At 44.8% G+C, this 22,873-nt stretch overlaps 1 protein-coding gene and 1 long non-coding RNA gene across 3 annotated transcripts in view; one reads left to right on the top strand and one right to left on the bottom strand.

Moving 5' to 3' along the window:
* GALNT7 (polypeptide N-acetylgalactosaminyltransferase 7) overlaps window positions 1-17,768 on the bottom strand; it is a 121,359-nt gene extending 103,591 nt beyond the window's left edge. Inside the window, exon 1 of one of the 2 annotated variants that reach the window (XM_034772182.1) lies at window positions 17,544-17,768. In XM_034772182.1, coding sequence (XP_034628073.1) covers window positions 17,544-17,669 — 126 coding nt within the window. In that variant the 5' untranslated portion in view covers window positions 17,670-17,768. The remainder of the gene's footprint in view (window positions 1-17,543) is intronic. The other variant, XM_034772181.1, reaches the window with a different exon arrangement.
* Window positions 16,828-22,873, top strand: part of LOC117878176 — a 95,200-nt gene continuing 89,154 nt past the window's right edge. The window contains exon 1 of the long non-coding RNA XR_004645909.1: window positions 16,828-16,892. This is a non-coding gene — a long non-coding RNA (uncharacterized LOC117878176). The remainder of the gene's footprint in view (window positions 16,893-22,873) is intronic.

The raw sequence follows: 22,873 nt of genomic DNA, 5'->3' as shown, positions 1-22,873 counted from the left end.
GGACAGGAGGAGCGGGGGGCGTGGGTGGGGGGTTGGATAAGCGTGGGAGTCCCTGGGGGCCTGGCGGGGGCGGGGGTGTGGATAGGGGTCAGTAGACAGGGAACTGGGGTTGGATAGGTGTGAGGTCCCAGGGGGCTTGTCAGGGGGCAGGATTGTGGATAGGGGGCAGGGCAGTCAGGGGACTGGGAATAGGGGGGTTGGATAGAGGGTGGGGTCCCGGAGGGGCAGTTGGGGCAGGGGGTGGTTGCGGTGGGGGGTGATTAGGGGACAAGGAGCACGGGGGGTTGGATGGGCTGCGGGTTCTGAGGGGGGCTGTCGGGGGCAGATAGGGGGCAGGATGTTTGGGGAGGCACAGCCTTCCCTACCCAGCCCTCCATACAGTTTTGCAACCCCAATGTGGCCCTCGGGCCAAAATGTTTGCCCACCCCTGTAATAGCCTATTTTAAATGGCCCTCAGAATCTGGTAAAGCACCTGATGCACCATCTGTGATGACCGCCAAATACCACAATGCTCGCTGGCCCAGACTTCCACATTTAAAAAAATTATTAAGTTTTTTATTAACTGGTATTTTAAAATGTCCCATTGCCTGACCACTGAAAAGCCACTACTGCACAGAACTGTGATGTTAAACATTTTAAAAGCTTTCTAAAAATGACAGCCCAACAAACCTGGTGTAGTGACTGTACTTGAAACTTTTTGACCCGAGGGCCACATCGGAGTTGCAAAACTGTATGGAGGGCCAGGTAGGACGGCTGTGCCTCCCCAAACAGCCTGGCCTCTGCCCCCTTTCCGCCCCCCCTCAGAACCCCTGACCTAGCCAACCTCCGCCCACTCCTTGTCCCCTAACTGCCCCCCCGCTCCCATCCCCATCCAACCCCCCCCCGCTCCCTGTCCCCTGACTGCCCCAACCCCTATCCACACCCCCGCCCCCTGACAAGCCCCTCCCCCCCCGGGACTCCCACGCCTATCCAACCCTCCCCACCCCATTCCCCGTCCCCTCCAGCCCATCTAACCGCCCCTTTCTCCAACCCCCTGGCCCTCTTACCATGCAGCTCTGGCAGCTGCGCCACCCAGCCAGAGCAAGAGCGTGCGGCCCCGCTGCCCAGAGCACTGCCCGGGAAGGAGCCAGAGGCAAGACAGTCCCGTGGGCCAGATGTGGCCCGCGAGCTGTAGTTTGCCCACCTCTGCAATAGAGAGTGTGGAATAGTAGTTGTGATGTTGTGCAGTCTATATGGTTTTATAAAAACATGATAATAAGTGAATATAATGTAGCTGGAATATGCTTCATGCAAAGGTCTCTTGTAAGGTATCATTACAAAGCTTATAATCTACTGAGTGTGATCATCCTAATTGTATAAACGTACCACTCTTATATCTAAAACTAGAAATATGAAATATAACTCTGAGGGCCTATTGTAATTATGCAAAGTGTGGGCCATTAATGGTGGTTTGGAATCTTGATGACTCCCACTTACCTGGACCATTGTCTGCAGATGGCTGTGTTTACCTGTGAGTCTTCCTGTATATGTGTGCTGGCAAGTGGGTAATGAAGTCTTGCAGTGACATGTGATCATGTCACCTGAACTGGAATCCATCTTTAACCTGGTGCTTTTCCAGTGGAGGGGTGGGCGGGGGGGGGGAGGTGGAAACCCAGAGGGACAAAGGGTTCCCGCCTTATGCAAAAGATTTATAAAGGGGTGGAAGAGCACAAGGAAGGGAGGAGCCATCATGAAGAATCCCCTAACTATCACCTGAGCTGGAACAAGAGCTGTACCAGGGGAAAGAATTGTGCCCAGGCCTAGAAGGTGTCCAGTCTGAGAAGAAAAAAAAAAAAAAAAAAACAAAAAAAAAAAAAAACCACTTACTGAAGCATCTCTGAGGGTGAGATTATCTGTATTCAGTTTGATTAGACATAAAATGTGCAAATCTATTTTATTTTGCTTGCTGACTTACTTTGTTCTGTCTGTTACTACTTGGAACCACTTAAATCCTACTTTCTGTATTTAATAAAAATCACTTTTTACTTAGTAATTAACTCGGAGTATGTATTAATATCTGGGGGAGCAAACAACTGTGCATCTCTCTCTACCAGTGTTTAGGGTTACCATATTTTAATTTTTAAAAAGGAGGACACTCCATGCGGCCCCAACCCTGCCCCAACTCCGCTCCTTCCCCGCCCCCTCCCCTGAACACTCCGCCCCCTGCTCCTCCCCCTCCCCTGCTTCCCGCGAATCAAATGTTCGCGGGAAGCCTGAAACAGGGAGGCAGCAGGTCAGCCGGGGCTGGGGCGGGGTGCGGTGCGGCCCAGTCCGGCCCCCACTGGCCGAGCGACTCCCTCTGGCGGCCGGCCGGCCCAGGCCAAGAGGCTCCCGCCCGGCTCAGCTAGGGCCCCTGAGGCGCCGGGCCCCGGCTGAGCACTGTGCCCCAGGCCCCGGCCCCGCACCGCACTGCGCCAGGCCCCGGCCCCTGCCGAGCACCGCCGGGCCCTCCCTCCCCATTTTCCCGGACATGTCCGGCTTTTGGGGATTTCCCCCTGGACGGGGATTTGAGGCCCAAAAAGCCAGACATGTCCGGGAAAATCCGAACGTACGGTAACCCTACCAGTGTTATAGAGGGCGAACAATTTATGAGTTTACCCTGTATAAGCTTTATACAGGGTAAAACTGATTTATTTGGGTTTAGACCCTATTGGGAGTTGGGCATCTGAGTGCTGAAGTCAAGCACACTTCTGTGAGCTGTTTTCAGGTAAACCTGCAGCTTTAGGGCAAGTAATTCAGACCCTGGGTCTGTGCTGCAGCAGATGGGAGTGTCTGGCTCAGCAAGACAAGGTACTGGAGTCCTGAGCTGACAGGGAAAATAGGAGCAGGGGTAGTCTTAGGACATCAGTTGGCAGCTCCCAGGGGGGTTTCTGTGATCCAACCTGTCACAGTAGTGTCATTTTATTTGGAAAATATCGAACAGATTTTTTTAAGTTCCTCTTTAGTCATAAGAAAATAAGAACATAAGAAAGGCCGTACCGGGTCAGACCAAAGGTCCATCTAGCCTAGTATCCTGTCTACAATGCCAGGTGCCCCAGAGGGAGTGAACCTAACAGGCAATGATCAAGTGATCTCTCTCCTGCCATCCATCTCCATCCTCTGACAGACAGAGGCTAGGGACACCATTCCTTACCCATCCTGGCTAATAGCCATTAATGGACTTAACCACCATGAATTTATCCAGTTCTCTTTTAAACACTGTTATTGTCCTAACCTTCACAACCTCCTCAGGTAAGGAGTTGCACGAGTTGACTGTGCGCTGCGTGAAGAAGAACTTCCTTTTATTGGTTTTAAACCTGCTACCTATTAATTTCATTTGATGACCCCTAGTTCTTGTATTTTGGGAATAAGTAAATAACTTTTCCTTATCCACTTTCTCCACATCACTCATGATTTTATATACCTCTATCATATCCCCCCTTAGTCTCCTCTTTTCCAAGAGGAAGAGTCCTAGCCTCTTTAATCTCTCCTCATATGGGACCCGTTCCAAACCCTTAACCATTTTAGTTGCTTTTTTCTGAACCTTTTCTAGTGCCAGTATATCTTTTTTTAGATGAGACCACATCTGTAAGCAGTATTCGAGATGTGGGCGTACCATCGATTTATATAACGGCAATAAGATATTCTCAATCTTATTCTCTATCCCCTTTTTACTGATTCCTAACATCCTGTTTGCTTTTTTGACTGCCTCTGCACACTGCGTGGACATTTTCAGAGAACTATCCACGATGACTCCAAGATCTTTTTCCTGACTTGTTGTAGCTAAATTAGCCCCCATCATATTGTATGTATAGTTGGGGTTATTTTTTCCGATGTGCATTACTTTACATTTATTCACATTAAATTTCATTTGCCATTTTGTGGCCCAATCACTTGGTTTTGTGAGATCTTTTTGAAGTTCTTCACAGTCTGCTTTGGACTTAACTATCTTGAGCAGTTTAGCATCATCTGCAAACTTTGCCACCTCACTGTTTACCCCTTTCTCCAGATCATTTATGAATAAGTTGAATAGGATCGGTCCGAGGATTGACCCTTGGGGAACACCACTAGTTACCCCTCTCCATTCTGAGAATTTACCATTTATTCCTACCCTTTGTTCCCTGTCTTTTAACCAGTTCTCAATCCATGAAAGGACCTTCGCTTTTATCCCATAGCAGCTTAATTTACATAAGAGCCTTTGGTGAGAGACCTTGTCAAAGGCTTTCTGGAAATCTAAGTACACTATGTCCACTGGATCCCCCTTGTCCACATGTTTGTTGACACCGTCAAAGAATTCTAATAGATTAGTAAGACACGATTTCCCTTTACAGAAACCATGTTGACTATTGCTCAACAGTTTATGTTTTTCTATGTGTTGGACAATTTTATTCTTAACTATTGTTTCGACTAATTTGCCAGGTACAGACGTTAGACTTACCGGTCTGTAATTGCCGGGATCACCTCTAGAGCTCTTTTTAAATATTGGCGTTACATTAGCTAACTTCCAGTCATTGGGTACAGAAAGCCGATTTAAAGGACAGGTTACAAACCTTAGTTAACAGTTCCGCAACTTCACATTTGAGTTCTTTCAGAACTCTTGGGTGAATGCCATCTGGTCCCGGTGACTTGTTAATGTTAAGTTTATCAATTAATTCCAAAACCTCCTCTCATGACACTTCAATCTGAGACAGTTCCTCAGATTTGTCACCTACAAAAGCCAGCTCAGGTTTGGGAATCTCCCTAACATCCTCAGCCGTGAAGACTGAAGCAAAGAATCCATTTAGTTTCTCCGCAATGACTATCGTCTTTAAGTGCTCCTTTTGTATCTCGATCATCAAGGGGCCCCACTGGTTGTTTAGCAGGCTTCCTGCTTCTGATGTACTTAAAAAACATTTTGTTATTACCTTTGGAGTCACCCTGGCAAGTGTTTGAATAGGCATGAAGATTTTTTAAAACCTTTTTCAAAGGATATTTAGAGGAAAGCATACATTTAAAAAATTATGTACTTTTGTCTGAAAATATTTAACCTCCTATTGTAAGGAGCAACACTAGAAATTACTGTAACTAAGATTTAAGAAAAAATGGTGCCATTTACTTTCCATGTTTGGCTGTGCTTTGGGTATAGTAAACTCACTGTGTTTTCTGTATAGTCAGTCAGTCTTTGCTTAAGATACGCAAAATTAGTGAATACTTCTGAAAATCTGGCTTTAAATGTTTCCTCCTTCCTTTTCTGAGGGGCTCTCACACAATAGGTGAAAAGTGACTAAGGCCTTGATTATAAAACAAGCTCCATGCAGGCCAAACACTGCACCTTACAGAGCCCCTATGACATCAATAAATCTGAATGCCTGCATGGAGCTCATTGTCGATTCAGGGTCCAAGGGTCTGACCTACCGCCCATCCCATTCAATGGGCAGTGGGTCAGGATCCACGTGAGTACATGGAAACAGTGAAAATGACCAAATAAAAACACTTTCAAATTTCAACTGTACAAAACAAGTGAAAAAACAGATTTTGTTCTTTAATCCCTCACTGGGAACGGTGGGTCCTCAGTGTCTCTGAAAAAACAGGCACGAGGTGTCTATGGTTGGACACCCAAAGACTGGGACACAAAAAGTCTGTGAGAAGGTTGGCCTTACATAGAAAAATGTAATTGTAAAACCACAGATTGGCAGAGGGACTCATGGGAGGTACACCATTACAAACTATTTTTAAATCATTTTAAAACTGATTCAAGTTCACAGTGGCACTTTAACATTTCCTATAAAAAGCAATAAATGCTTATTACAAAATAATCAACAGAAACAGTTTGAGTCTTTATCCAAAAAGAGTACTGTAATAGTAACTCATAATTTTCCCAACGAGTTGCACAAAAACAGTGTTGTGATTTTCCCTTATATTCCCCCAAAACCAAACCACCACCCCAGTGAAAACGCAAAGGCATAAGCATATATAGTCTTCCCACATAAAAAGGCACATATTTTCAGAATTGGAACCTTTTCATTTTGGATTACAACAGAAGCTCACTACAACTGAGCTCTTCCGGATCTACTATGATATGTTAAGCTTGCCACTTTTCTTCCTTTTAAATTTCCCTTTAGACACAGATACCTTACTGAATATACTAGCTTTTTCACAACTAGACTGTTACACAGTTTTGGCCAGACTCCTGAAGAAAAAAAAAAGAAAAATTTATACTGCAAGGGGGCCCAAAGAATCTCAACTAAGGCACCCCCAGCCCAGACACCAGTCACCCCTCCCCAAAGAGCCCAGCCGTGGAGCACCGCCCAGCCCAGCCACCAGCATCCCCTTCCCCACAGAGCCCAGCCACGGGGCAGCCCCCAGCCCAGACACCAGCACCCCCCAATTTCTTTACTGTCCCACCGGGGGGTGTGGTGTGGCCGTGCCCTTCCTCATCCTTTGCCAGAGCTGGATCTCCCAGGCCCTCTCCTGTTCTTGGGAGAATGAGGATTAAAGAACATGCACCTCCAGCCCTGCCAGGCTGAGCATTCCGCTCACTGTGAGCTGGGGCTCTGCAGAGTCCAGCAGTCCATAGAGGCAGCCTGAAATTCTGCGAGGGAAACAGGGAATTCTGCAAAATTCTGCATTGGCGCAAAATTCCCCCAGGAGTAAATTACTATGTCTTGCAAGTAGGTGTCTAGTAAACACAAACTTCCTCCCCTTTCCAAACATACACATTGCAATACTGGCTCAAACCGGTGGCCCATCTAGCCCATTATCCTGTCTCCAACAGCAGCCAGTACCAGCTGCTTCAGAAAAAAGTTGCAAAAACGCCACCACAATAGAGCCTTGCAACCCAACGGGACCCAACTACAAGTGTTGGGTTGGGTCAGGTCTGACGACAAGCCTGACCCTCACAAGCTCAAGCTCAGCTGAGCCATCTCTAATCACCTCCTCCTGCCTGTGGAGTCAGCACAGCACCACACGTGTGCCTCCCTTTTGCCAGCTGCTGCCACTTCGCTGTGCTCATGTGTGGTGCAGAGTGAGTGTGATGACAGGTTGCAGCGTCTGTAACTCCACAGTGCGGTGAGATAGCAGTGACTGGCAGGAGTGGGGCATGGAGCCCCTGTTGTCGTGCTGACCCCACAGGCAGTAGGTGGCTGGAGATGGATTGGGGGCACAGGGAAGCCCCAACGAAGGTCATCCCCCAAAGACAAGGCGGCGGTGCTGGCACAGATTTGGTGGGTGGAGAAGTGTCAGGGTCAGTTCTGAAAATGACACTCTTCGGTCGAGTTCAGGTCAGCGCTGCTTGGCTTGGGTTCGGGTCCAGCTTGGCCTTTAAAATTAATCCAGATCTGTCCTTTACACTGCACTAGGCAGTTAAGGAATAAACTCCCCATAGGGAAAGTTTCTTCCTAACCCCGCATTAGTGTAAGGGTGGCTTATGCTTTGAGCATGAGTGCTTGCATTCTTACCCAAACTTTTGGCTTTTTATTTTTGATCTCATGGTACTGGATATTCTTCTTATCCATACAAAGGGAAGTTTTTGTTTGTTTGTTTGTGTTTAAATATGCCCTGTTAATTAAGAGAATATATTTTGTTTGGCTAGTCATTTCTGATTATGTTTGTTTTAGACTGCAAGCTTGTGAACTTTTCAGAACAAAGGATTGTCTTTTATTGTCTTTGTCCAGCACCTAGCATAACAAGGCCTTGATCCTGAATGAGACCTCTATGCGCGACCATAATACAAATGTTAATAGATGTCCATTTTCTTTTTTAATTCTGCTAAACTCTTTGCCTCAATGATATCTTTTGGAAGTGAATTCCATGGGCAAATTATGTGAAAATTTGTTTCCTTTTTTCAGTTCTGATTTTGCTCCCTTTCATTCTCACTGAATGTCCCCTTCACCCTGCACTATGGGAAGGAACCAGAAAATCTCTATCTTTTCTTTACTATTATTTTGTATACTTTTTAATGTCACCTCTAATTCACCTCCTCTCTAAAGTAAACAGTCCCAATTTTTCCTCCCACCTTTTCTTAATAAAGAAGTTTTCCATGCCTCTAATCATTCTCAGCTGTCTTTGAAACCTTTCTATTCCAGAAAGAGAGCAAGAAATGAATACAGTACTCTCTTACCTTGAATACCATTGATTTATATAATGGCATTATAATATTTTCACTATTATTCACCATCCTACTCCTGGCTGCTGGTGCAGGGAGTGAAGGGTGCAAGACTTACAAAGCAGAAGGGGTCTGTGATGGAATGCAACCCTGTATTCACATGGTACACACTATTGTAATACTCTTTGTACAAAATATGCCTTGTGAGGTAGTATTTGAAAACTAAGAACTCACTGATCAAAAATATAATATTACTACACACATTTGATCATGATATGTAAAGTTATAAACATAAGCTGAAATCATGACTGAAGTGTGTTTACCAGACATATCTGGGGAGTGGGCAAACTAAAGACAAAGGACAAGCTGACACGCACCTCTACTGGTGTCAAAGTTAATGGGCAATCACCTATCAAGTGGCCATTCTTTGGCGGGGAAGGGGGAAGAGAGGAGGGCAGGAACAAACTGATCTGCATCTTAGCAAACAACAGCATGGAACTTTTTTCACCACAAGACTCCATGATCCAACCTCACAGTAGGAACAAACTTTCTCTAGGGGTAACCCTCAGGAAAACACATTTCAAAAGAAGGAAGGAACTATAAAGTTCTCTTTCCCTATTCCCATTTTTCATTTTCACCTAAAAAGACAAAAGAAAAAATGTTTGGACTTTGGGAGAGATCCTGACCTGAAACTGGGTCAACCCTATTGCATGGAGCATGAGGTACGAATTTTACCTTCAACCAAGTCTAGTTAAGTTTTAGCACTAGAAAGAATTTTATCTTTATTTCTCTTGTAACCATTTCTGACTTTAATGCCTTGTACTTGTACTCACTTAAAAATCTCTCTTTGTAGTTAAATAAACTCATTTTATTCTTTAATTAAAACAAATCCAGTATTGTCTTTAAACTGAACCGTGTGGGTAACTTCATTTATGATAACAAATTGTTGTACAGTTTTCTCCTTTGAGGAGCAATGGACCTAATATATCTGGACTGTCCAGGAGAGGGCTAGACAGTGCAGAACATATATTTTGGGGGAAATCTGAGACGGAGTGCGTTGGGGTCATCCTGCGAGTGATAACCAAGGCTGGTGGAAACCAGAGTGTGACTGACATGTGGCTGACAAGCTACAGTTATGCACAAACACTCAGGGTATTACCTGCATGCTGCATGGCTGTTTGTGAGCAGCCCAGATTGGAGCTACCGCAGCAAAACAATGTGAGGCACCCGAGGTTGCAAGGAAGTCGTAAGCACCTCGCTGCTCTGGATTGCGCCTCGGAATGTCATACAATTCCACACACTTGTTTCTTGAACGCTTATATGGTTTATTAGAATTTTACTCCCCGCTGTGTCTATGCGTTTATAATGCTTAGTGGACATGTGCATTATTTAGCCTTAGTAGTAAAAAATTAAATTCTAGCCTATTTTTAGATTGTATGGCTTGAAAAAGACTTTCAGCAATCTGGTCTAGATTTTTTCTTCTATTCAAACAATAATGCAGTTTCTATATAGGAAGCAGAATTTGTAGAGTAATACTTAACAACAGAAACAGTCTTATCAGTATAATTGAACATAATGCAGACAAAGCCATTTCAGAAAAGTAGTAACAATTATAAAATTCCTTGCTATACTATTTAGAAACAGAATTCAGATAAGACTAGTCTATTAATACCCACCCACAGCAATCATTAGAAATAGAATGTGTGAAATACACTTATTAGATATGTGCTTTGCACGACATGAATACATGAGCTGTTTTTCTATTGGATAAAGCTGCCTCATAGTAGACAAGATATGTTGCTGCAACAAATATGCTAACACAAACCTGTGTTTAATCTGGAAACAACTCTGCAGAAGTGCAGTTTGAGAATCGCTAGTCAAAAGCATACTAGCTTCTGAATTGGTTAGACTGCTGCTTGACTAATGTTCATTAAAACAGAGAGGATATCAAAGAGTTAAGTATTGTTAATTAATTGTAAAATAGTGTATTAGTAGGTAACATCACCCTCTTCATCCAAACAAATGACCCTTGATGAGTGCTCCAAACCCAAATACCAACAGCCACAGAAAAATAAGACTCAGACCAAGAGAGTAGGTTTTTCTAGTCAACCATACTACCTACACAAGATTGTTAAGCACAAACACATTTTCTAGTACTTTACCAAAGACTGGTTTTTAAAAAGTGTTTAGAAATAAGGGCATCCACCACTTTCTTTGGGAGATTATGACACTGGAATAATCTCCCCTTCCTGATATTTAACCTAAAATTGTACTCTTTAAAATTACATTCCATCATTTCTCACTTTACTCCACTCTAATTCTTAATGATTCCTCCTGTCTTTGAGGTTTACACCATTCAATCATTTGTGGACTTTTGTCCTCCTTCCTCTCCCCCACCCCAAACTGTTCATTTTCTGGATTTTGTATAGTTAGTTTTTACTTTTACTTTGTAAATCCATCTCTGCTGATATACCCTAGGAGAAAAAGTCTCGCCTTCCCCCTAAAACAAACAGTCAATCATGTTTCAATACGTATTCTATTATATAGATATACCCCAGAGGCTGATGTGTTAGGTACACATTGTAAATTCCAATATAAACAATATAAGAACAAGAAATTTGCCATAGTTAAGATTTTAATCCCATTTATACCCCAAATACCAGTGGTGAGACAAGCAATTACTTCTTTTCCTAGAATCTTTATAATGTAAATTCCTCCATTATTTCTAAAAGCAAATAATTTCAAATGTTGACTGCCTTTTTACAATGATGACAGCCCTCCGTATACTTAGCCCAAGTTTTTCTTCCTACCCCTCCATTTTAGTGTCCATGTTTTTCTGTTGTTGCTCAGTTCATATAATTCACTTAAAAGGTCATTGTGATATCTTCTTATATACATATAACGAACAAGTCAGAATTATTTACTAACTTCCAATCAGTTAAACTTGTACAGCCTGACTGAAGGCTGTGGAGTTGCACAGCTTCAATTGAGGACAATCTGGCCAATAGAACCTTTACTGCAGGTAATGACACACACGAAAAAGAACCCAACACGGAGATCTCTTGCAGGCTGGTAGTTTTGGGGAAAACACAAAAAAGAATTCTACTTGTAAAATTAGTTTATTTCATATAGGATTACTGCCAAGCAGAGAAGAATTCATTTTTTCCACTAAGTCACTTTTAGATTAGAATCGCTCCGCAAACTGCTCAGATTATAATGAAGAAACTATATACCTTTATTTATCTGAATCTTCTCCAAAATTTGTACATCCCTACAGAGATAAGTTTCCCAAAACTGGACACAGTACGCCTAGCCCCAGTGGAGTCTCAACCATGGTTTTATACAATGGCATATTTTCTTCCCCACACCCAATTCCTTTTGATTCACCCTATGATTATCCTGACCTTTTTCACTGCTGCTAAACAAGACATTTATAGCTTCACGTTCCTTCCAACCTGAATGCAACAATTTTGATTGTTAAAGAACTGAAAGTTGTAGGAAATCAATACATAAGTTGCCTCCTAATTTTTAGATACAAAATAGATTTTTTAACATAAGAAATGTTAAGTCATATCAGCTGTTCCACAGACCACTGACAATGTATTTAATGATAAATTGCGTTCGGAAAGATTTGGAACATTACCAGTGTTTCTAACATTAGCATTTTCAACAACAAAAGTACATCCCTAGAGGTACAGATCTCTTGTGTAAATACAGGATAGTGTCATCATGTCCAACATAGCAGTTATCACCATACTTTCAAATGTAGTAACGTTCCTAGGTCAGCAATTGTCTTATGCATGTTTTTTTATCTGCTTAAAAAACAGAAAAGACTGGTCAGTGGGCACTACACAATTGCTCCATTGGTCTCCTTAACCAACTCCAAATTCAATGCTTTATTCTATGTCACCCATTGAGTCACCATTCGCTAACCATCCTCTTTATCCTCCTCCAAATCATTCTTAACCGCCTGCACCATGGGACGTACTAACACTGAGCTGAAATCCCACTAACTGCTACTGTTGTTGGCTGTATTTTAGTTTCAGGGCATGGACCTTGTTTTTATACATAAAGCATCAAGCACACAAACTACAAGATACATAAAGTAAGTGATTGTAAACAAAATAACCAATTCACCTGACTAACAAATTAAGACAGTCACTTGGATTAGATTTTTCTCTTTGATAGTGTATTTAACACAGAGAAACACATTTAAGTCATCATTAGAAATAAAGTGTAGTTTTCCAAAATGTCTGATTAAATGCTTATCACAAAATTAAAAGTCTGAGTAGTTCAACCTGCACATATCATCATCTATAGGTAACCATTGATAGAATACCTCTTCCCCAGATCCACACATTTCAGACCCGCTCTTGCTACATAGACTTCAAGGTCAGAAGGGACCACTATGATCATCCAGTCTGATCTCCTGCACAACACAGGCCACAGAATCTCACCCACCCACTCCCACAACAAACCCCTAACCTATGCCCAAGTTACTGAAGTTACATGCCTCAGCTGGAAGTGGTTTCCAAATCAGTCTTCTTATATGTGACCCAAGATAGCTCTAACAGCTTGAACCAAGCAGCAATTGTGCATGCACAGTAAACAAGCAGCTTTTTGCTAGCGCAGTGTTTCTCAAACTTGTGTACTGGTGACCCCTTTCACATAGCAAGCTGCTGAGTGCGACCCTCCCTTAAATACATAAAAAAGTGTTTTTAATTTATAAACACCATTATAAATGCTGGAGGCAAAGCGGGCTTTGGGGTGGAGGCTGACAGCTCACGACCCCCCATGTAATAACCTCATGACCCCCTGAGGGGTCCCGACCCCCAGTTTGAGAACCCCTGTGCTAGCGCTTAAGTTAAGGGTCTGTCAGCATTTCCAAGTTTATAAACTCGTTTTCAGAGCTTTATAATTGGCAGTAATCATTCATTTTATGGCTTATTACAACAATTTATAACCCACTAACCAACCCCCGTCTCCATCACAACTGTAGAGGTGTTAATGGGCCACTTCACTTTGAATAGCCCCTTGAAATATGGGTTAACTAGTTATGCTAAACAATCTGTTCCTCCTTGTATTTAGCTGCAACACTTGGAGTACATTTCCTAGACCCAAAGAAGAGCTCTAAGCTCAAAAGCTTGTCTCTCTCTCCAACAAAAGTTGGTCCAATAAAAGATATTGCCTCATCCACCTTGTCTGTAATCATTCACTTGAGGCAGAAACTTGGCCACAAGGTTTCAGCTCAGAAGCAATTTTTAGCTAAGTAAAAAGAACAGGAGTACTTGTGGCACCTTACAGACTAACAAATTTATTTCAGCATAAGCTTTTGTGGGCTACAGCTCACTTCTTCAGATGTTTTTTTGTTGCAAAACTGACACCTTCAAGTCTGTCACTGAGTGATTAGAGACAGATGAATTCCACCATGATTTTAACAAATTTCCATCCCACCATCAACCTCAGCCTAGACCAATCCACACAAGCGGTCCATTTCCTATACACTACTGTGCTAATAAACGATGGTCACATAAACACGACCCTATACCGGAAACCCACTGACCGCTATACTTACCTACATGCCTCCAGCTTCCATCCAGGACACAACACACGATCCATTGTCTACAGCCAAGCTCTAAGATACAACTGCATTTGCTCCAATCCCTCGAACAGAGATAAACACCTACAAGATCTCTATCAAGCATTCTTAAAACTACAATACCCACCTGCTGAAGTGAAAAAACAGATTGACAGAGCCCAAAGAGTACCCAGAAGCCACCTACTACAGGACAGGCCCAACAAAGAAAATAACAGAACGCCAGCAGCCGCCACCTTCAGCCCCCAACTGAAACCTCTCCAGCGCATCATCAAAGATCTACAACCTATCCTGAAAGATGATCCCGCACTCTCACAGATCTTGGGAGACAGAACAGTCCTCGCTTACAGACAGCCTCCCAACCTTAAGCAAATACTCACCAGCAACCGCACACCATACAACAAAAACACTAACCCAGGAACCTATCCTTGCAACAAAGCCCGATGCCAGTTCTGTCCACGTATCTATTCAAGTGACACCATCATAGGACCTAACCACATCAGCCACACCATCAGGGGCTCGTTCACCTGTACATCTACCAACGTGATATATGCCATCACGTGCCAGCAATGCCCCTCTGCCATGTACATTGGCCAAACTGGACAGTCTCTATGCAAAAGAATAAATAGACACAAATCTAACATCAGGAATCATAACATTCAAAAACCAGTGGGAGAACACTTCAACCTCTCTAATCACTCAGTGACAGACTTGAAGGTGTCAGTTTTGCAACAAAAAAACTTCAAAAACAGACTCCAAAGAGAGACTGCTGAACTCGAATTAATATGCAAATTAGACACAATTAACTTAGGTCTAAACAGAGACTGGGAATGGTTGGGTCATTACACTAATTGATTTTTTTCCCCCCCATGTTAAGTTCTCCTCACACCTTCTATGGGTCATCTCGATTATCACTTCAAAGTTTTTTCTTCTGCTGCTACTGATAGCTCATCTCAATTGATTGGCCTCTTACGATTGGTATGCGTACTTCCACCTTTTCATGTTCTCTGTATGTATAAATATCTTCTGTCTGTGTGTTTCACTCTGTGCATCTGAAGAAGTGGGCTGTAGCCCACAAAAGCTTATGCTGAAATAAATGTGTTAGTCTCTAAGGTGCCACAAGTACTCCTGTTCTTTTTGCAGATACAGACTAACACGGCTGTTACTTTGAAACTTGTCATTTTAGCTGAGTGAATTCAGTGTTTGTGAAAGGTGGCAGTTTCATTACACTACAATCCTTATTTTAATCAATACAGGCACACAGAGATAGTGCAAGATTCTTCACATCAGGAGTGCACCTCAATAGTGATCAGTAGGAGCCACCTCAAGCGGCAACTAGACAGCCTATTCCAGCTGACTCGGGCTCACAGAGCTCGGCCAGCAGGGCTGTTTCATTGCTGTGTGCTTCTTGGCTCAGGCTGCAGCCCAGGTTCTAGGAACCCCTGAGGCAGGAGGGTCCCAGAGCTCAGGCTCCAATGAAACAGCCCTGCAGCCCAAGGCACACAAGCCCAAGCCAGTGGGCACAGCCCAGCCATGGGTTTTTCCCTTGCTGTGAGGATATACTCTGCATTACCTCTCAATAACTACTACCTATGATTTGCCTATTCTTTTAGGCGACTTGAGTTTCTACAGCTGTCAAGTCTAACACCCTTCATAAGCACTAAAAATAAATGATTTTAGTGAATTTAAACTGAAATGTCACAGACAAGAAAATTCATGTGCAAGTAAAAATTCTAAAGATTTTAAACATGGGTTTATTGTACAGGCAAAAAACGTGTTTTAGAAGGACAGATCAGAAATTAGAAAATGAGTTTTCTAATCAACCGTGAGAACTCCAAAGGAGCATTATAATCCGTCCTCTCAACCATATCTGCCAAGATTCAACAAACTGTACAAGTTTCAAAAGATAGCAACATCTCTTGAAAGAGCCTACTAATTTTCACAAGTTAAGAATTATACAAACTAACTTTCTCTTGGTTATTATGCAAAGTGTTCAGCTACAAAAGCCAAACACCACATGAGTGAAAACCAGAATGTCATTTCAGATTTTTAGTTTTAACTATGAAATTTCCTTGCTTGCTTTTGTGGGTTAAAGCAAGATCTCCAAGATTACTTTAAACTTAGCTTTTGAACCTCAGCATGATGAGCAGCACTTACAAGATATGATCTAAATAGAAATACCTACTGCGAATCCAGTCAAGGGCAGGTCAGTTTATTCTCAACTGCAGTAATGCCGTAGTAACACATGCAGTTGGGGAGCATGTACATTTGTTTCTCAGACCTCTTCAGTATAGCATTTTTACAAGCTACTGGTAAGAAATATTTTAAGAACAAAATTCTATTAGAATAGCAGTCAGTTGTTCTAGATATCAAAGGCCATTCTACTGTTCCACTGTGGGGACTTGTAGCCCTGAACAAGGTCTGTTCTGCCACCCCCACACCAACTACTTCTATCATGCTAGCAGCAAGAGCTTTCATGTTATTCTTCCTGCTGGATCTGCTCCTCTTGTCTCCATCACAAATGCTCCTGTCTGTAGTAGGTGGAGCACTGTGGGGGGCCGTTGAAATGAGAGCTACCACATCACAGGAGAATGAAGAAAGTTTGTGAAAGGGGGAAAAGAAGAAAATGTGTACTGTTTTATTAATACATGGTAAAATGTAAGCATTATGGGGTATCTGGACACCTTACAAAGTTTAAATTGAGACATTAATTATCTTACTATGACAAAATGTGCCTTTAATCCAACCAGTCAGTTAGGAATTAGATCAGTTGGGAAGGCCTAGGCAAAAACGGTGCAATCTGTATCTTTTACAAAAAGTGGCCAGGATTATTATGTGCATTTTCCCAGGGAGTGAATACAGAGGTGCAAGGCCTCTACCAGAAGTACCGAGGCTGAGATGTATATCAAGTGTTTGACAATTAGGAGATCACAGTTCAAGCTATTGTTTACTGCAGTGAAAGCATATACCTGAGCCAGTGCTCTCTTACCCAGAACGAACAAGGTAAGGGCATTGTTTTTGAATATAAAAGATTGCCTCCAACTGAAACTCATTAACTATAGCTAGTCCTGTACAGCTCTTGCTCCTGCCACTTAGTTCGCAGAAGAAGGCAGGGCATTTCCTACCACCGGCGGGCGCAGAACAACATAGCCCTTCCTAAGCCTGTGGGCGGTCAGTGTCGCTCTAATGAACCCGGTGAGTGCAGGATACACCCAGAGACTCGACTCCTGTTCGTCTCCCTTCTCAATTGAATGTCCCTGATCCTCCCTAGGTTTGCTTAAAGACGTGTCAGTGGGCGCTGCATGCCGCCGCCGCCGCCACCCCGGGAGGGGGAAGAAGAGAGCTACACCCACCAAAACCAGCCCCCCTTGGGGCTAGGCTACCGCTGCACCGGGGGGCTGCAGGGTCCCCTCACCGATGTCGGCCGCCTCGGGGGCGGGCGGAAGGGAGGGACTCCCCCTACCTGGCGCCACAGGGTCAAGGCAGGCCCGGGGGCGCTGGGCGCCCAGCGGGGCTCGATCCCCGGGGTCGCCGCCATGGGGAAGCCCGCCCCACCCGTGCTCTGGAGCGGGAACGGCTGGGCATGGTGCCCGGGCGTAGGGGCGCTGTGAGGAGCCCAGCTGCCCATGCCGGCCGCAGCAGCCTCTGCCCGGGCCGCAGCTCCCCGGTCGGGCCTTCAAACGCCACAGGCCGCAGCCTGGGCACCAGCCGCCGCCCGGCGAAGGGGGGGGCCTCCCGGGAGCAGCCGCCTCCCATGGAGGGGGCTGGGCGGGTCGCGAGACACCCCCTCCCCGTCCCCCCGCACTGGGGGAGACACCGCCCCGCCCCGCCGGAGCGCTCACTCACCCGCATCCAGCCCTGCGGGCTCGGCTCCTCGGCGCGGGGGGCCAGCGAGGACCAGAGCAGCAGCAGCCCCAGGAAGCTGCCCGCCAGCAGCACGGCGCGCAGCAGAAAGCCCGGCTTCAGCCGCATCCTCCCCCGCCGGCCCGAGCCCCGGCGGGCCCCCGGCGCTACGCCCTGATACCGCTTACCACTCCCGCTGCCCCGCCGCCGCCCGCCTCGGCCCCTCCTGGGCTACTCCCTCCCCAGCCCGGAGCCGGGCCCGGCTCGCCTCGGCTCCCCCACGCCGCTCTCTGCCCGCGCCTGGCGTTGCGCCCCCCACTCCTGCTGCAACTCGCTCCAGCCGCCTTATCTCAGCTGCTGCTGCTCCTCTCTTTAGCTCTACCCCGATCCCTGGCTGCTGATCTGCTGCCGTCCCTCCGCCACCGGCTGCTGCCACCCCTGCTCAATCCGTCACCGTGCTGCAGGCACAAACTTTTTCTCCCCTCCTCTACCCTTTAAACTGCCCCGATTCCTCTGCTCCTTGTCTTGTCTTTTCCCTGCTGAGCTGCACCCAACAGCTCAAATGATCTGAAGCAGGAAGTCACCGCAGCGACAGTTCCACGTGGCTGATTTATAGCGCTGAGGGTTTTTCATATTGACTGTAGGTTGCCTTTTCACACGTCTCCCTAAGGAGGTGGATTTGTACGAGTAAAGCTGGGATGTGGTGTGCAAACACCAAGCTGCCGCTCCTAGCTTGGTGAGGTGGAAGAAGGGGTCAGTTCCGGGTTTACGCCTTTAACTTGGCTTGGAAAGAGAGACAGAGTCCACGCGGGGTTGTAATTGCCTTTTTTAAAACTACCATCATACCAGATTCGGACCCTGATTGAACCGGACCTCTGTCATAAAATACTACTTTTACTTTATTTTCCCCTGCATGTTTGTAATTTGATGTATGGGAACTCTGATATGTGCACCTGCCTCCGCACAGGTGAAAACTTTCAAAGAACCAAGTCCAGGTTGTCAGGCCTTAAAAATGATTTAGCATGTGTGTGACCCTGTCTGGCACATCTTATTCCTTAAGTATTGAAAAGAATGAATACCTTGTAGATATTTTTACTTTAAAGAATAAACTATGTTCCCCTACACAGTGCCTACCGTTGCAGCAATAAGCAAAAGAACTTCCCAACTTTCTGTATAACTAATTTCAGGTCAATACCATGCAAAGTACATGCTTCACTTTAGTTATGTTGAGTAGACCCATTGAAATAGAGTACTCTTTTTGTCCATAGTATTAAACTAGTGTACCAGAAACAAATTTTACACAGTCTGAGCAAATAACAATGGTGTAAATTCAATATAATTCCTGAAGTCACTGAATTTTCTCAAATTTTGGCTTGTATTTCTGACAGCAATCTTAGGCCAGCCTGTCTTTCATTCCACAGTTGCACTCTTCTGATAAAAATGAACTGCACTGAAAGTTAAACATTCTGTTTTTATCTTGTGCAACAGTTGTGAAAAATTAGCATAGTAGTTCAAGTGCAGTTATCAGGAAAGCAGCCATGTAAAAACAGTTATTTATTTAACAGTTCTGCTTTTTTATATTCAGTCAGTTTAGTGAGTTTTTTTCAAATTCCTGTTCTCACTGCAGGAATTGTCTAGATCCAACAATCCTGAACATTGCCTTTTCAGTGATAAGTTACTTTAGAACAAGATATTGCATATGAATAGGATTCCCCTTGGAAGATTTTTTTTTTTAATAGGAAATGTAGTGCTTGGAAACTGAAGTCTCTGTTAATGCACACAATTAGTACAGCACTGTAAGTGGCATTAACATTTCCCCCATTCTAATATCTTGATGCAAAAAACTAAATAGGTTAATGCTGAGTTAAAGGTACAGTTAAAAAAAAAGACTCCAAACCTGCAATCACCTGCACAAGTGCTTAACTTTGTGTGTTTTCCAGTGAGTTTTATATCTAGAATTTGAAAAGTTTACTGGACATCTACTAGCTAGAGATAAATATAAAAGACAAGAGTGGAGACCCCCACTGAGAAGCTCATTCTAAATTTGAAGTTCCAGCTCTTGGAAGGGTGAAAGTGGGAGGATATCTTTTTTGGCCTTTCAGATCCCCATGGTGGCTACTGCAAAAAAAAGTAGGTCTCCCCTCCTGTCTCTTTTTGCCAACGTCCATTTTTTGGGCCCTCCTCTTCTATGACCAACTCTAGTTCCTCCTCTGTTATAACTCATAGCTTTCTCAAGGAGCAGCAGAAGAAAGAAGTAATTATTTACAGTCTTAGTGCTGCCCACAATGTGATTGTAAAACTGACTAGAGTCTTGTAATTTCACTCTGCTGCTGCTGCTTGCTCAGTAATTGAATCATTGAAGCTGTCTGTCAGCAGACTGAGGAAGACACTACTGCATCAGTTCCAGACCCGCCGACAGCAATTGCAGGGCAGAATAGTCAATGCGCCCTCATGCGCGCACAAGCTGCGCCCACGCGGACACAGTCCACCTGACATTTGGGCGGTGCTGCACTTGCGCTGGCAGGCGCCCAGCGAGCTGCTAGGTGTGTTCTTCTGGCATGGCCAGGGCTTCCAATGTCCTTGCCAACTGTTTAATTGCACAAACCCAAAGACCCTTGCCCCACCCCTTCCCTGAGACCGTGCCCCTGAACAGCCCTCTGCTCACTCCATCCCCCCTCCCTCTGTCGCTTGCTCTCCCCCACCCTCACTTTCACCAGGCTGCAGCAGAGGGTTGGAGTGCAGGGGCTGGGAGAGAGTTTGGGTGTGGGAGGGGGTGTGGGCTCTGGGAGGGGATTTGGGTTCAGGAAGGGGTGAGGGAGGGGATTTGGGTTCAGGCTCTAGGCTGGGGCAGGGGATGGGGGTCAGGGAGTTGGCGTTTAGCTTAGGCAGCTCCCGAAAGTGACTGGCACACCCCTCTGGCAGCGGCTCATAGGCAGGGTGGAGAGGCAGGGGTTCTCTGCGCGCTGCTGCCCGCAGACACTGGCCCTGCAGCTCCCATTGGCCGCAGTTCCTGGCCAATTGGAGCTGTGGAGTCAGCGTTTAGGGCAGTGGCAGCATGCAGTGACATCTCCCGGGCCCGCAGGGTCATGCCTGTCGCTTCTGGGAGTGGCACGGCACGAGGGTGGGCAGGAAGCCTGCCTTAGCTCTGCTGCATTGGGCCCTTTTAAATCACCCAAGCACCTGGGTGATTCCCGCTCCCGGTTAGCAGGCCTGTTCAGTTCTCATTTGTAAGGTCATTGTAACAAGCAATTGTTTTTAAATGAAAGTTTAAATTCTGCAAAAACTGATGAATAAGGCTTCATGCTCACCCCAGGCAAATGGATTTTTCAAGCCCTGCACCTGATTAGCTAGCCTACAGATTGCCTGAGAACAGCAGTCCCTATGTCAGCCAACGTGGCAGATAACATGCTTTTTTCCTCATTTCCAAAGGAATTATGGCTTCATTAGGCTGCTACAAAGCAGATACCCCCCCCCAAAGCAGTGTGGTCTAGTGGACTGGGCACTTGAGCAGGAGTTGGGAAACCCTAGGTCTAGCATTGCCACTGATCTACTGTGTTACCTTGGGCAAGTCACTTCAATTCTCTGTGCTAATGTTTTTCCTCCTACCTCTGTCTGTTTTCTTTGTTTGGATTGTAACTCTTCAAGGCAGGGAATGTCATCCACTGTTTATTTGTACAGTGCCCAATAGAACGGGGTTTCTACCTTGATTGGATCACCTAAGATTCTAAAGAATAATGAGCCTAGAAGTGATTTCCAGGTATTTATCATTTTAATTGTATTTTTCCATGCTACCAAAGACATTACTATCTTTTTTTCTACCAGTGAAGCTATGACAATACTAAGGCCTTGGCTACACTTGTGGATTTACAGCGCTGCTGCAGCAGCGCTGTGAAGCGCGAGTGTAGTCGCGCCGCCAGCGCTGCGAGAGAGAGGTCTCTCGCAGCGCTGCAAGTACTCCACCTCTCCGAGGGGAATAGCTTGCAGCGCTGCAGGCGCTGATTACACTGGCGCTTTACAGTGCTGCACGCGCTGCGCTCAGGGGGGGTGTTTTTTCACACCCCTGAGTGCAGCAAGTGCAGCGCTGTGAATTGCCAGTGTAGCCAAGGCCTAAGGCTATGTCTACACTACAGAGCTTTTAATGACATGGCTGTGTTGCCATAGCTGTGCCGCTAAAAGTCGCACAGTGTAGGCGCTGTTTGTCAGCTCTCCTGCTGACAAAAAACTTCTACCCCCAATAAGCAGCGTTCGCTCGTCGGCGGGAGAGTGCTCCTGCCGACAACATGCTGTTCAGACTGGCACTTGTTGTGGCAAAACTTTTGCCTTTTGGGGGGCGGAGGAGGTTTAACACCTCTGAAAGACAAAAGTTTTGTTGTTCACTGCCAGTGTAGATGTCTAAGAAGTTACAGATAGTGACTTACCCCCCTTGACATACTGCATAAACTTCAAGGGCTCAGTCCCGTTGTCCTTATTCAGAGAAGAGTTCTAGTGAATTTAGTTAGGAAACAAACTTCCTTGTCAACATATCTCAGCCACATCCAGTATTTCTATGTAATCATTTTTAAGAAGAAGAACAGGAGTACTTGTGGCACCTTAGAGACTAACAAATTTATTAGAGCATAAGCTTTCGTGGACTACAGACCACAGCATCAGAAGAAGTGGGCTGTAGTCCACGAAAGCTTATGCTCTAATAAATTTGTTAGTCTCTAAGGTGCCACAAGTACTCCTGTTCTTCTTTTTGCGGATACAGACTAACACGGCTGCTACTCTGAAACCTGTCATTTTTAAGAAGGCAGCCAAAGTCTTCCTTTTCTTTTTTGAGCATTGATATACGTCTATTAAGCATTGTATTAAGATCACCAATTAATTTCACATAGGCCTCCAAATAGCTGTCAGAGAGTATTATTTTTAGTCATTACTAGCCTATGCTGTACTTGAACCAATGACCTACTGTGACCTAAAGGTGAAGTATCCTATTACCAATCCTTTAAGCCACTCTGTCACCTTCTTTCTAAGGACTAGAGGGGATGGTATTTGCATCAGGGCTGCTAGTCTCATGCATTTTGCTAGAATCTGACAAACCAATATTTGGATACACTTGTTAACTGTGTTAGTCTTTACAGACTACATGGCTATCACTCTGAAACTTGTTATCTGTTGTCCTGAATACATATTTTCCTTGCAGTAAAGCACTTTAGATTTACATTAGCACAATTATTGAAAGAAGCTTTTAATGAAGTTTAATGACCATAAAAACAAAATACCTAGTCTACTACTAAGATGTAAACATAAGGTGCTTCAAAAGCTTCCCTGTACGTAAAATTGCAAAGGTGCCT

This window comes from Trachemys scripta, chromosome 5 (genome assembly GCF_013100865.1).
Source record: "Trachemys scripta elegans isolate TJP31775 chromosome 5, CAS_Tse_1.0, whole genome shotgun sequence".
Taxonomy (NCBI): Eukaryota; Metazoa; Chordata; order Testudines; family Emydidae; genus Trachemys; species Trachemys scripta.
The sequence above is the reverse complement of the archived record's forward strand: the minus strand, read 5'-3'. Positions and strand labels throughout refer to the sequence as shown.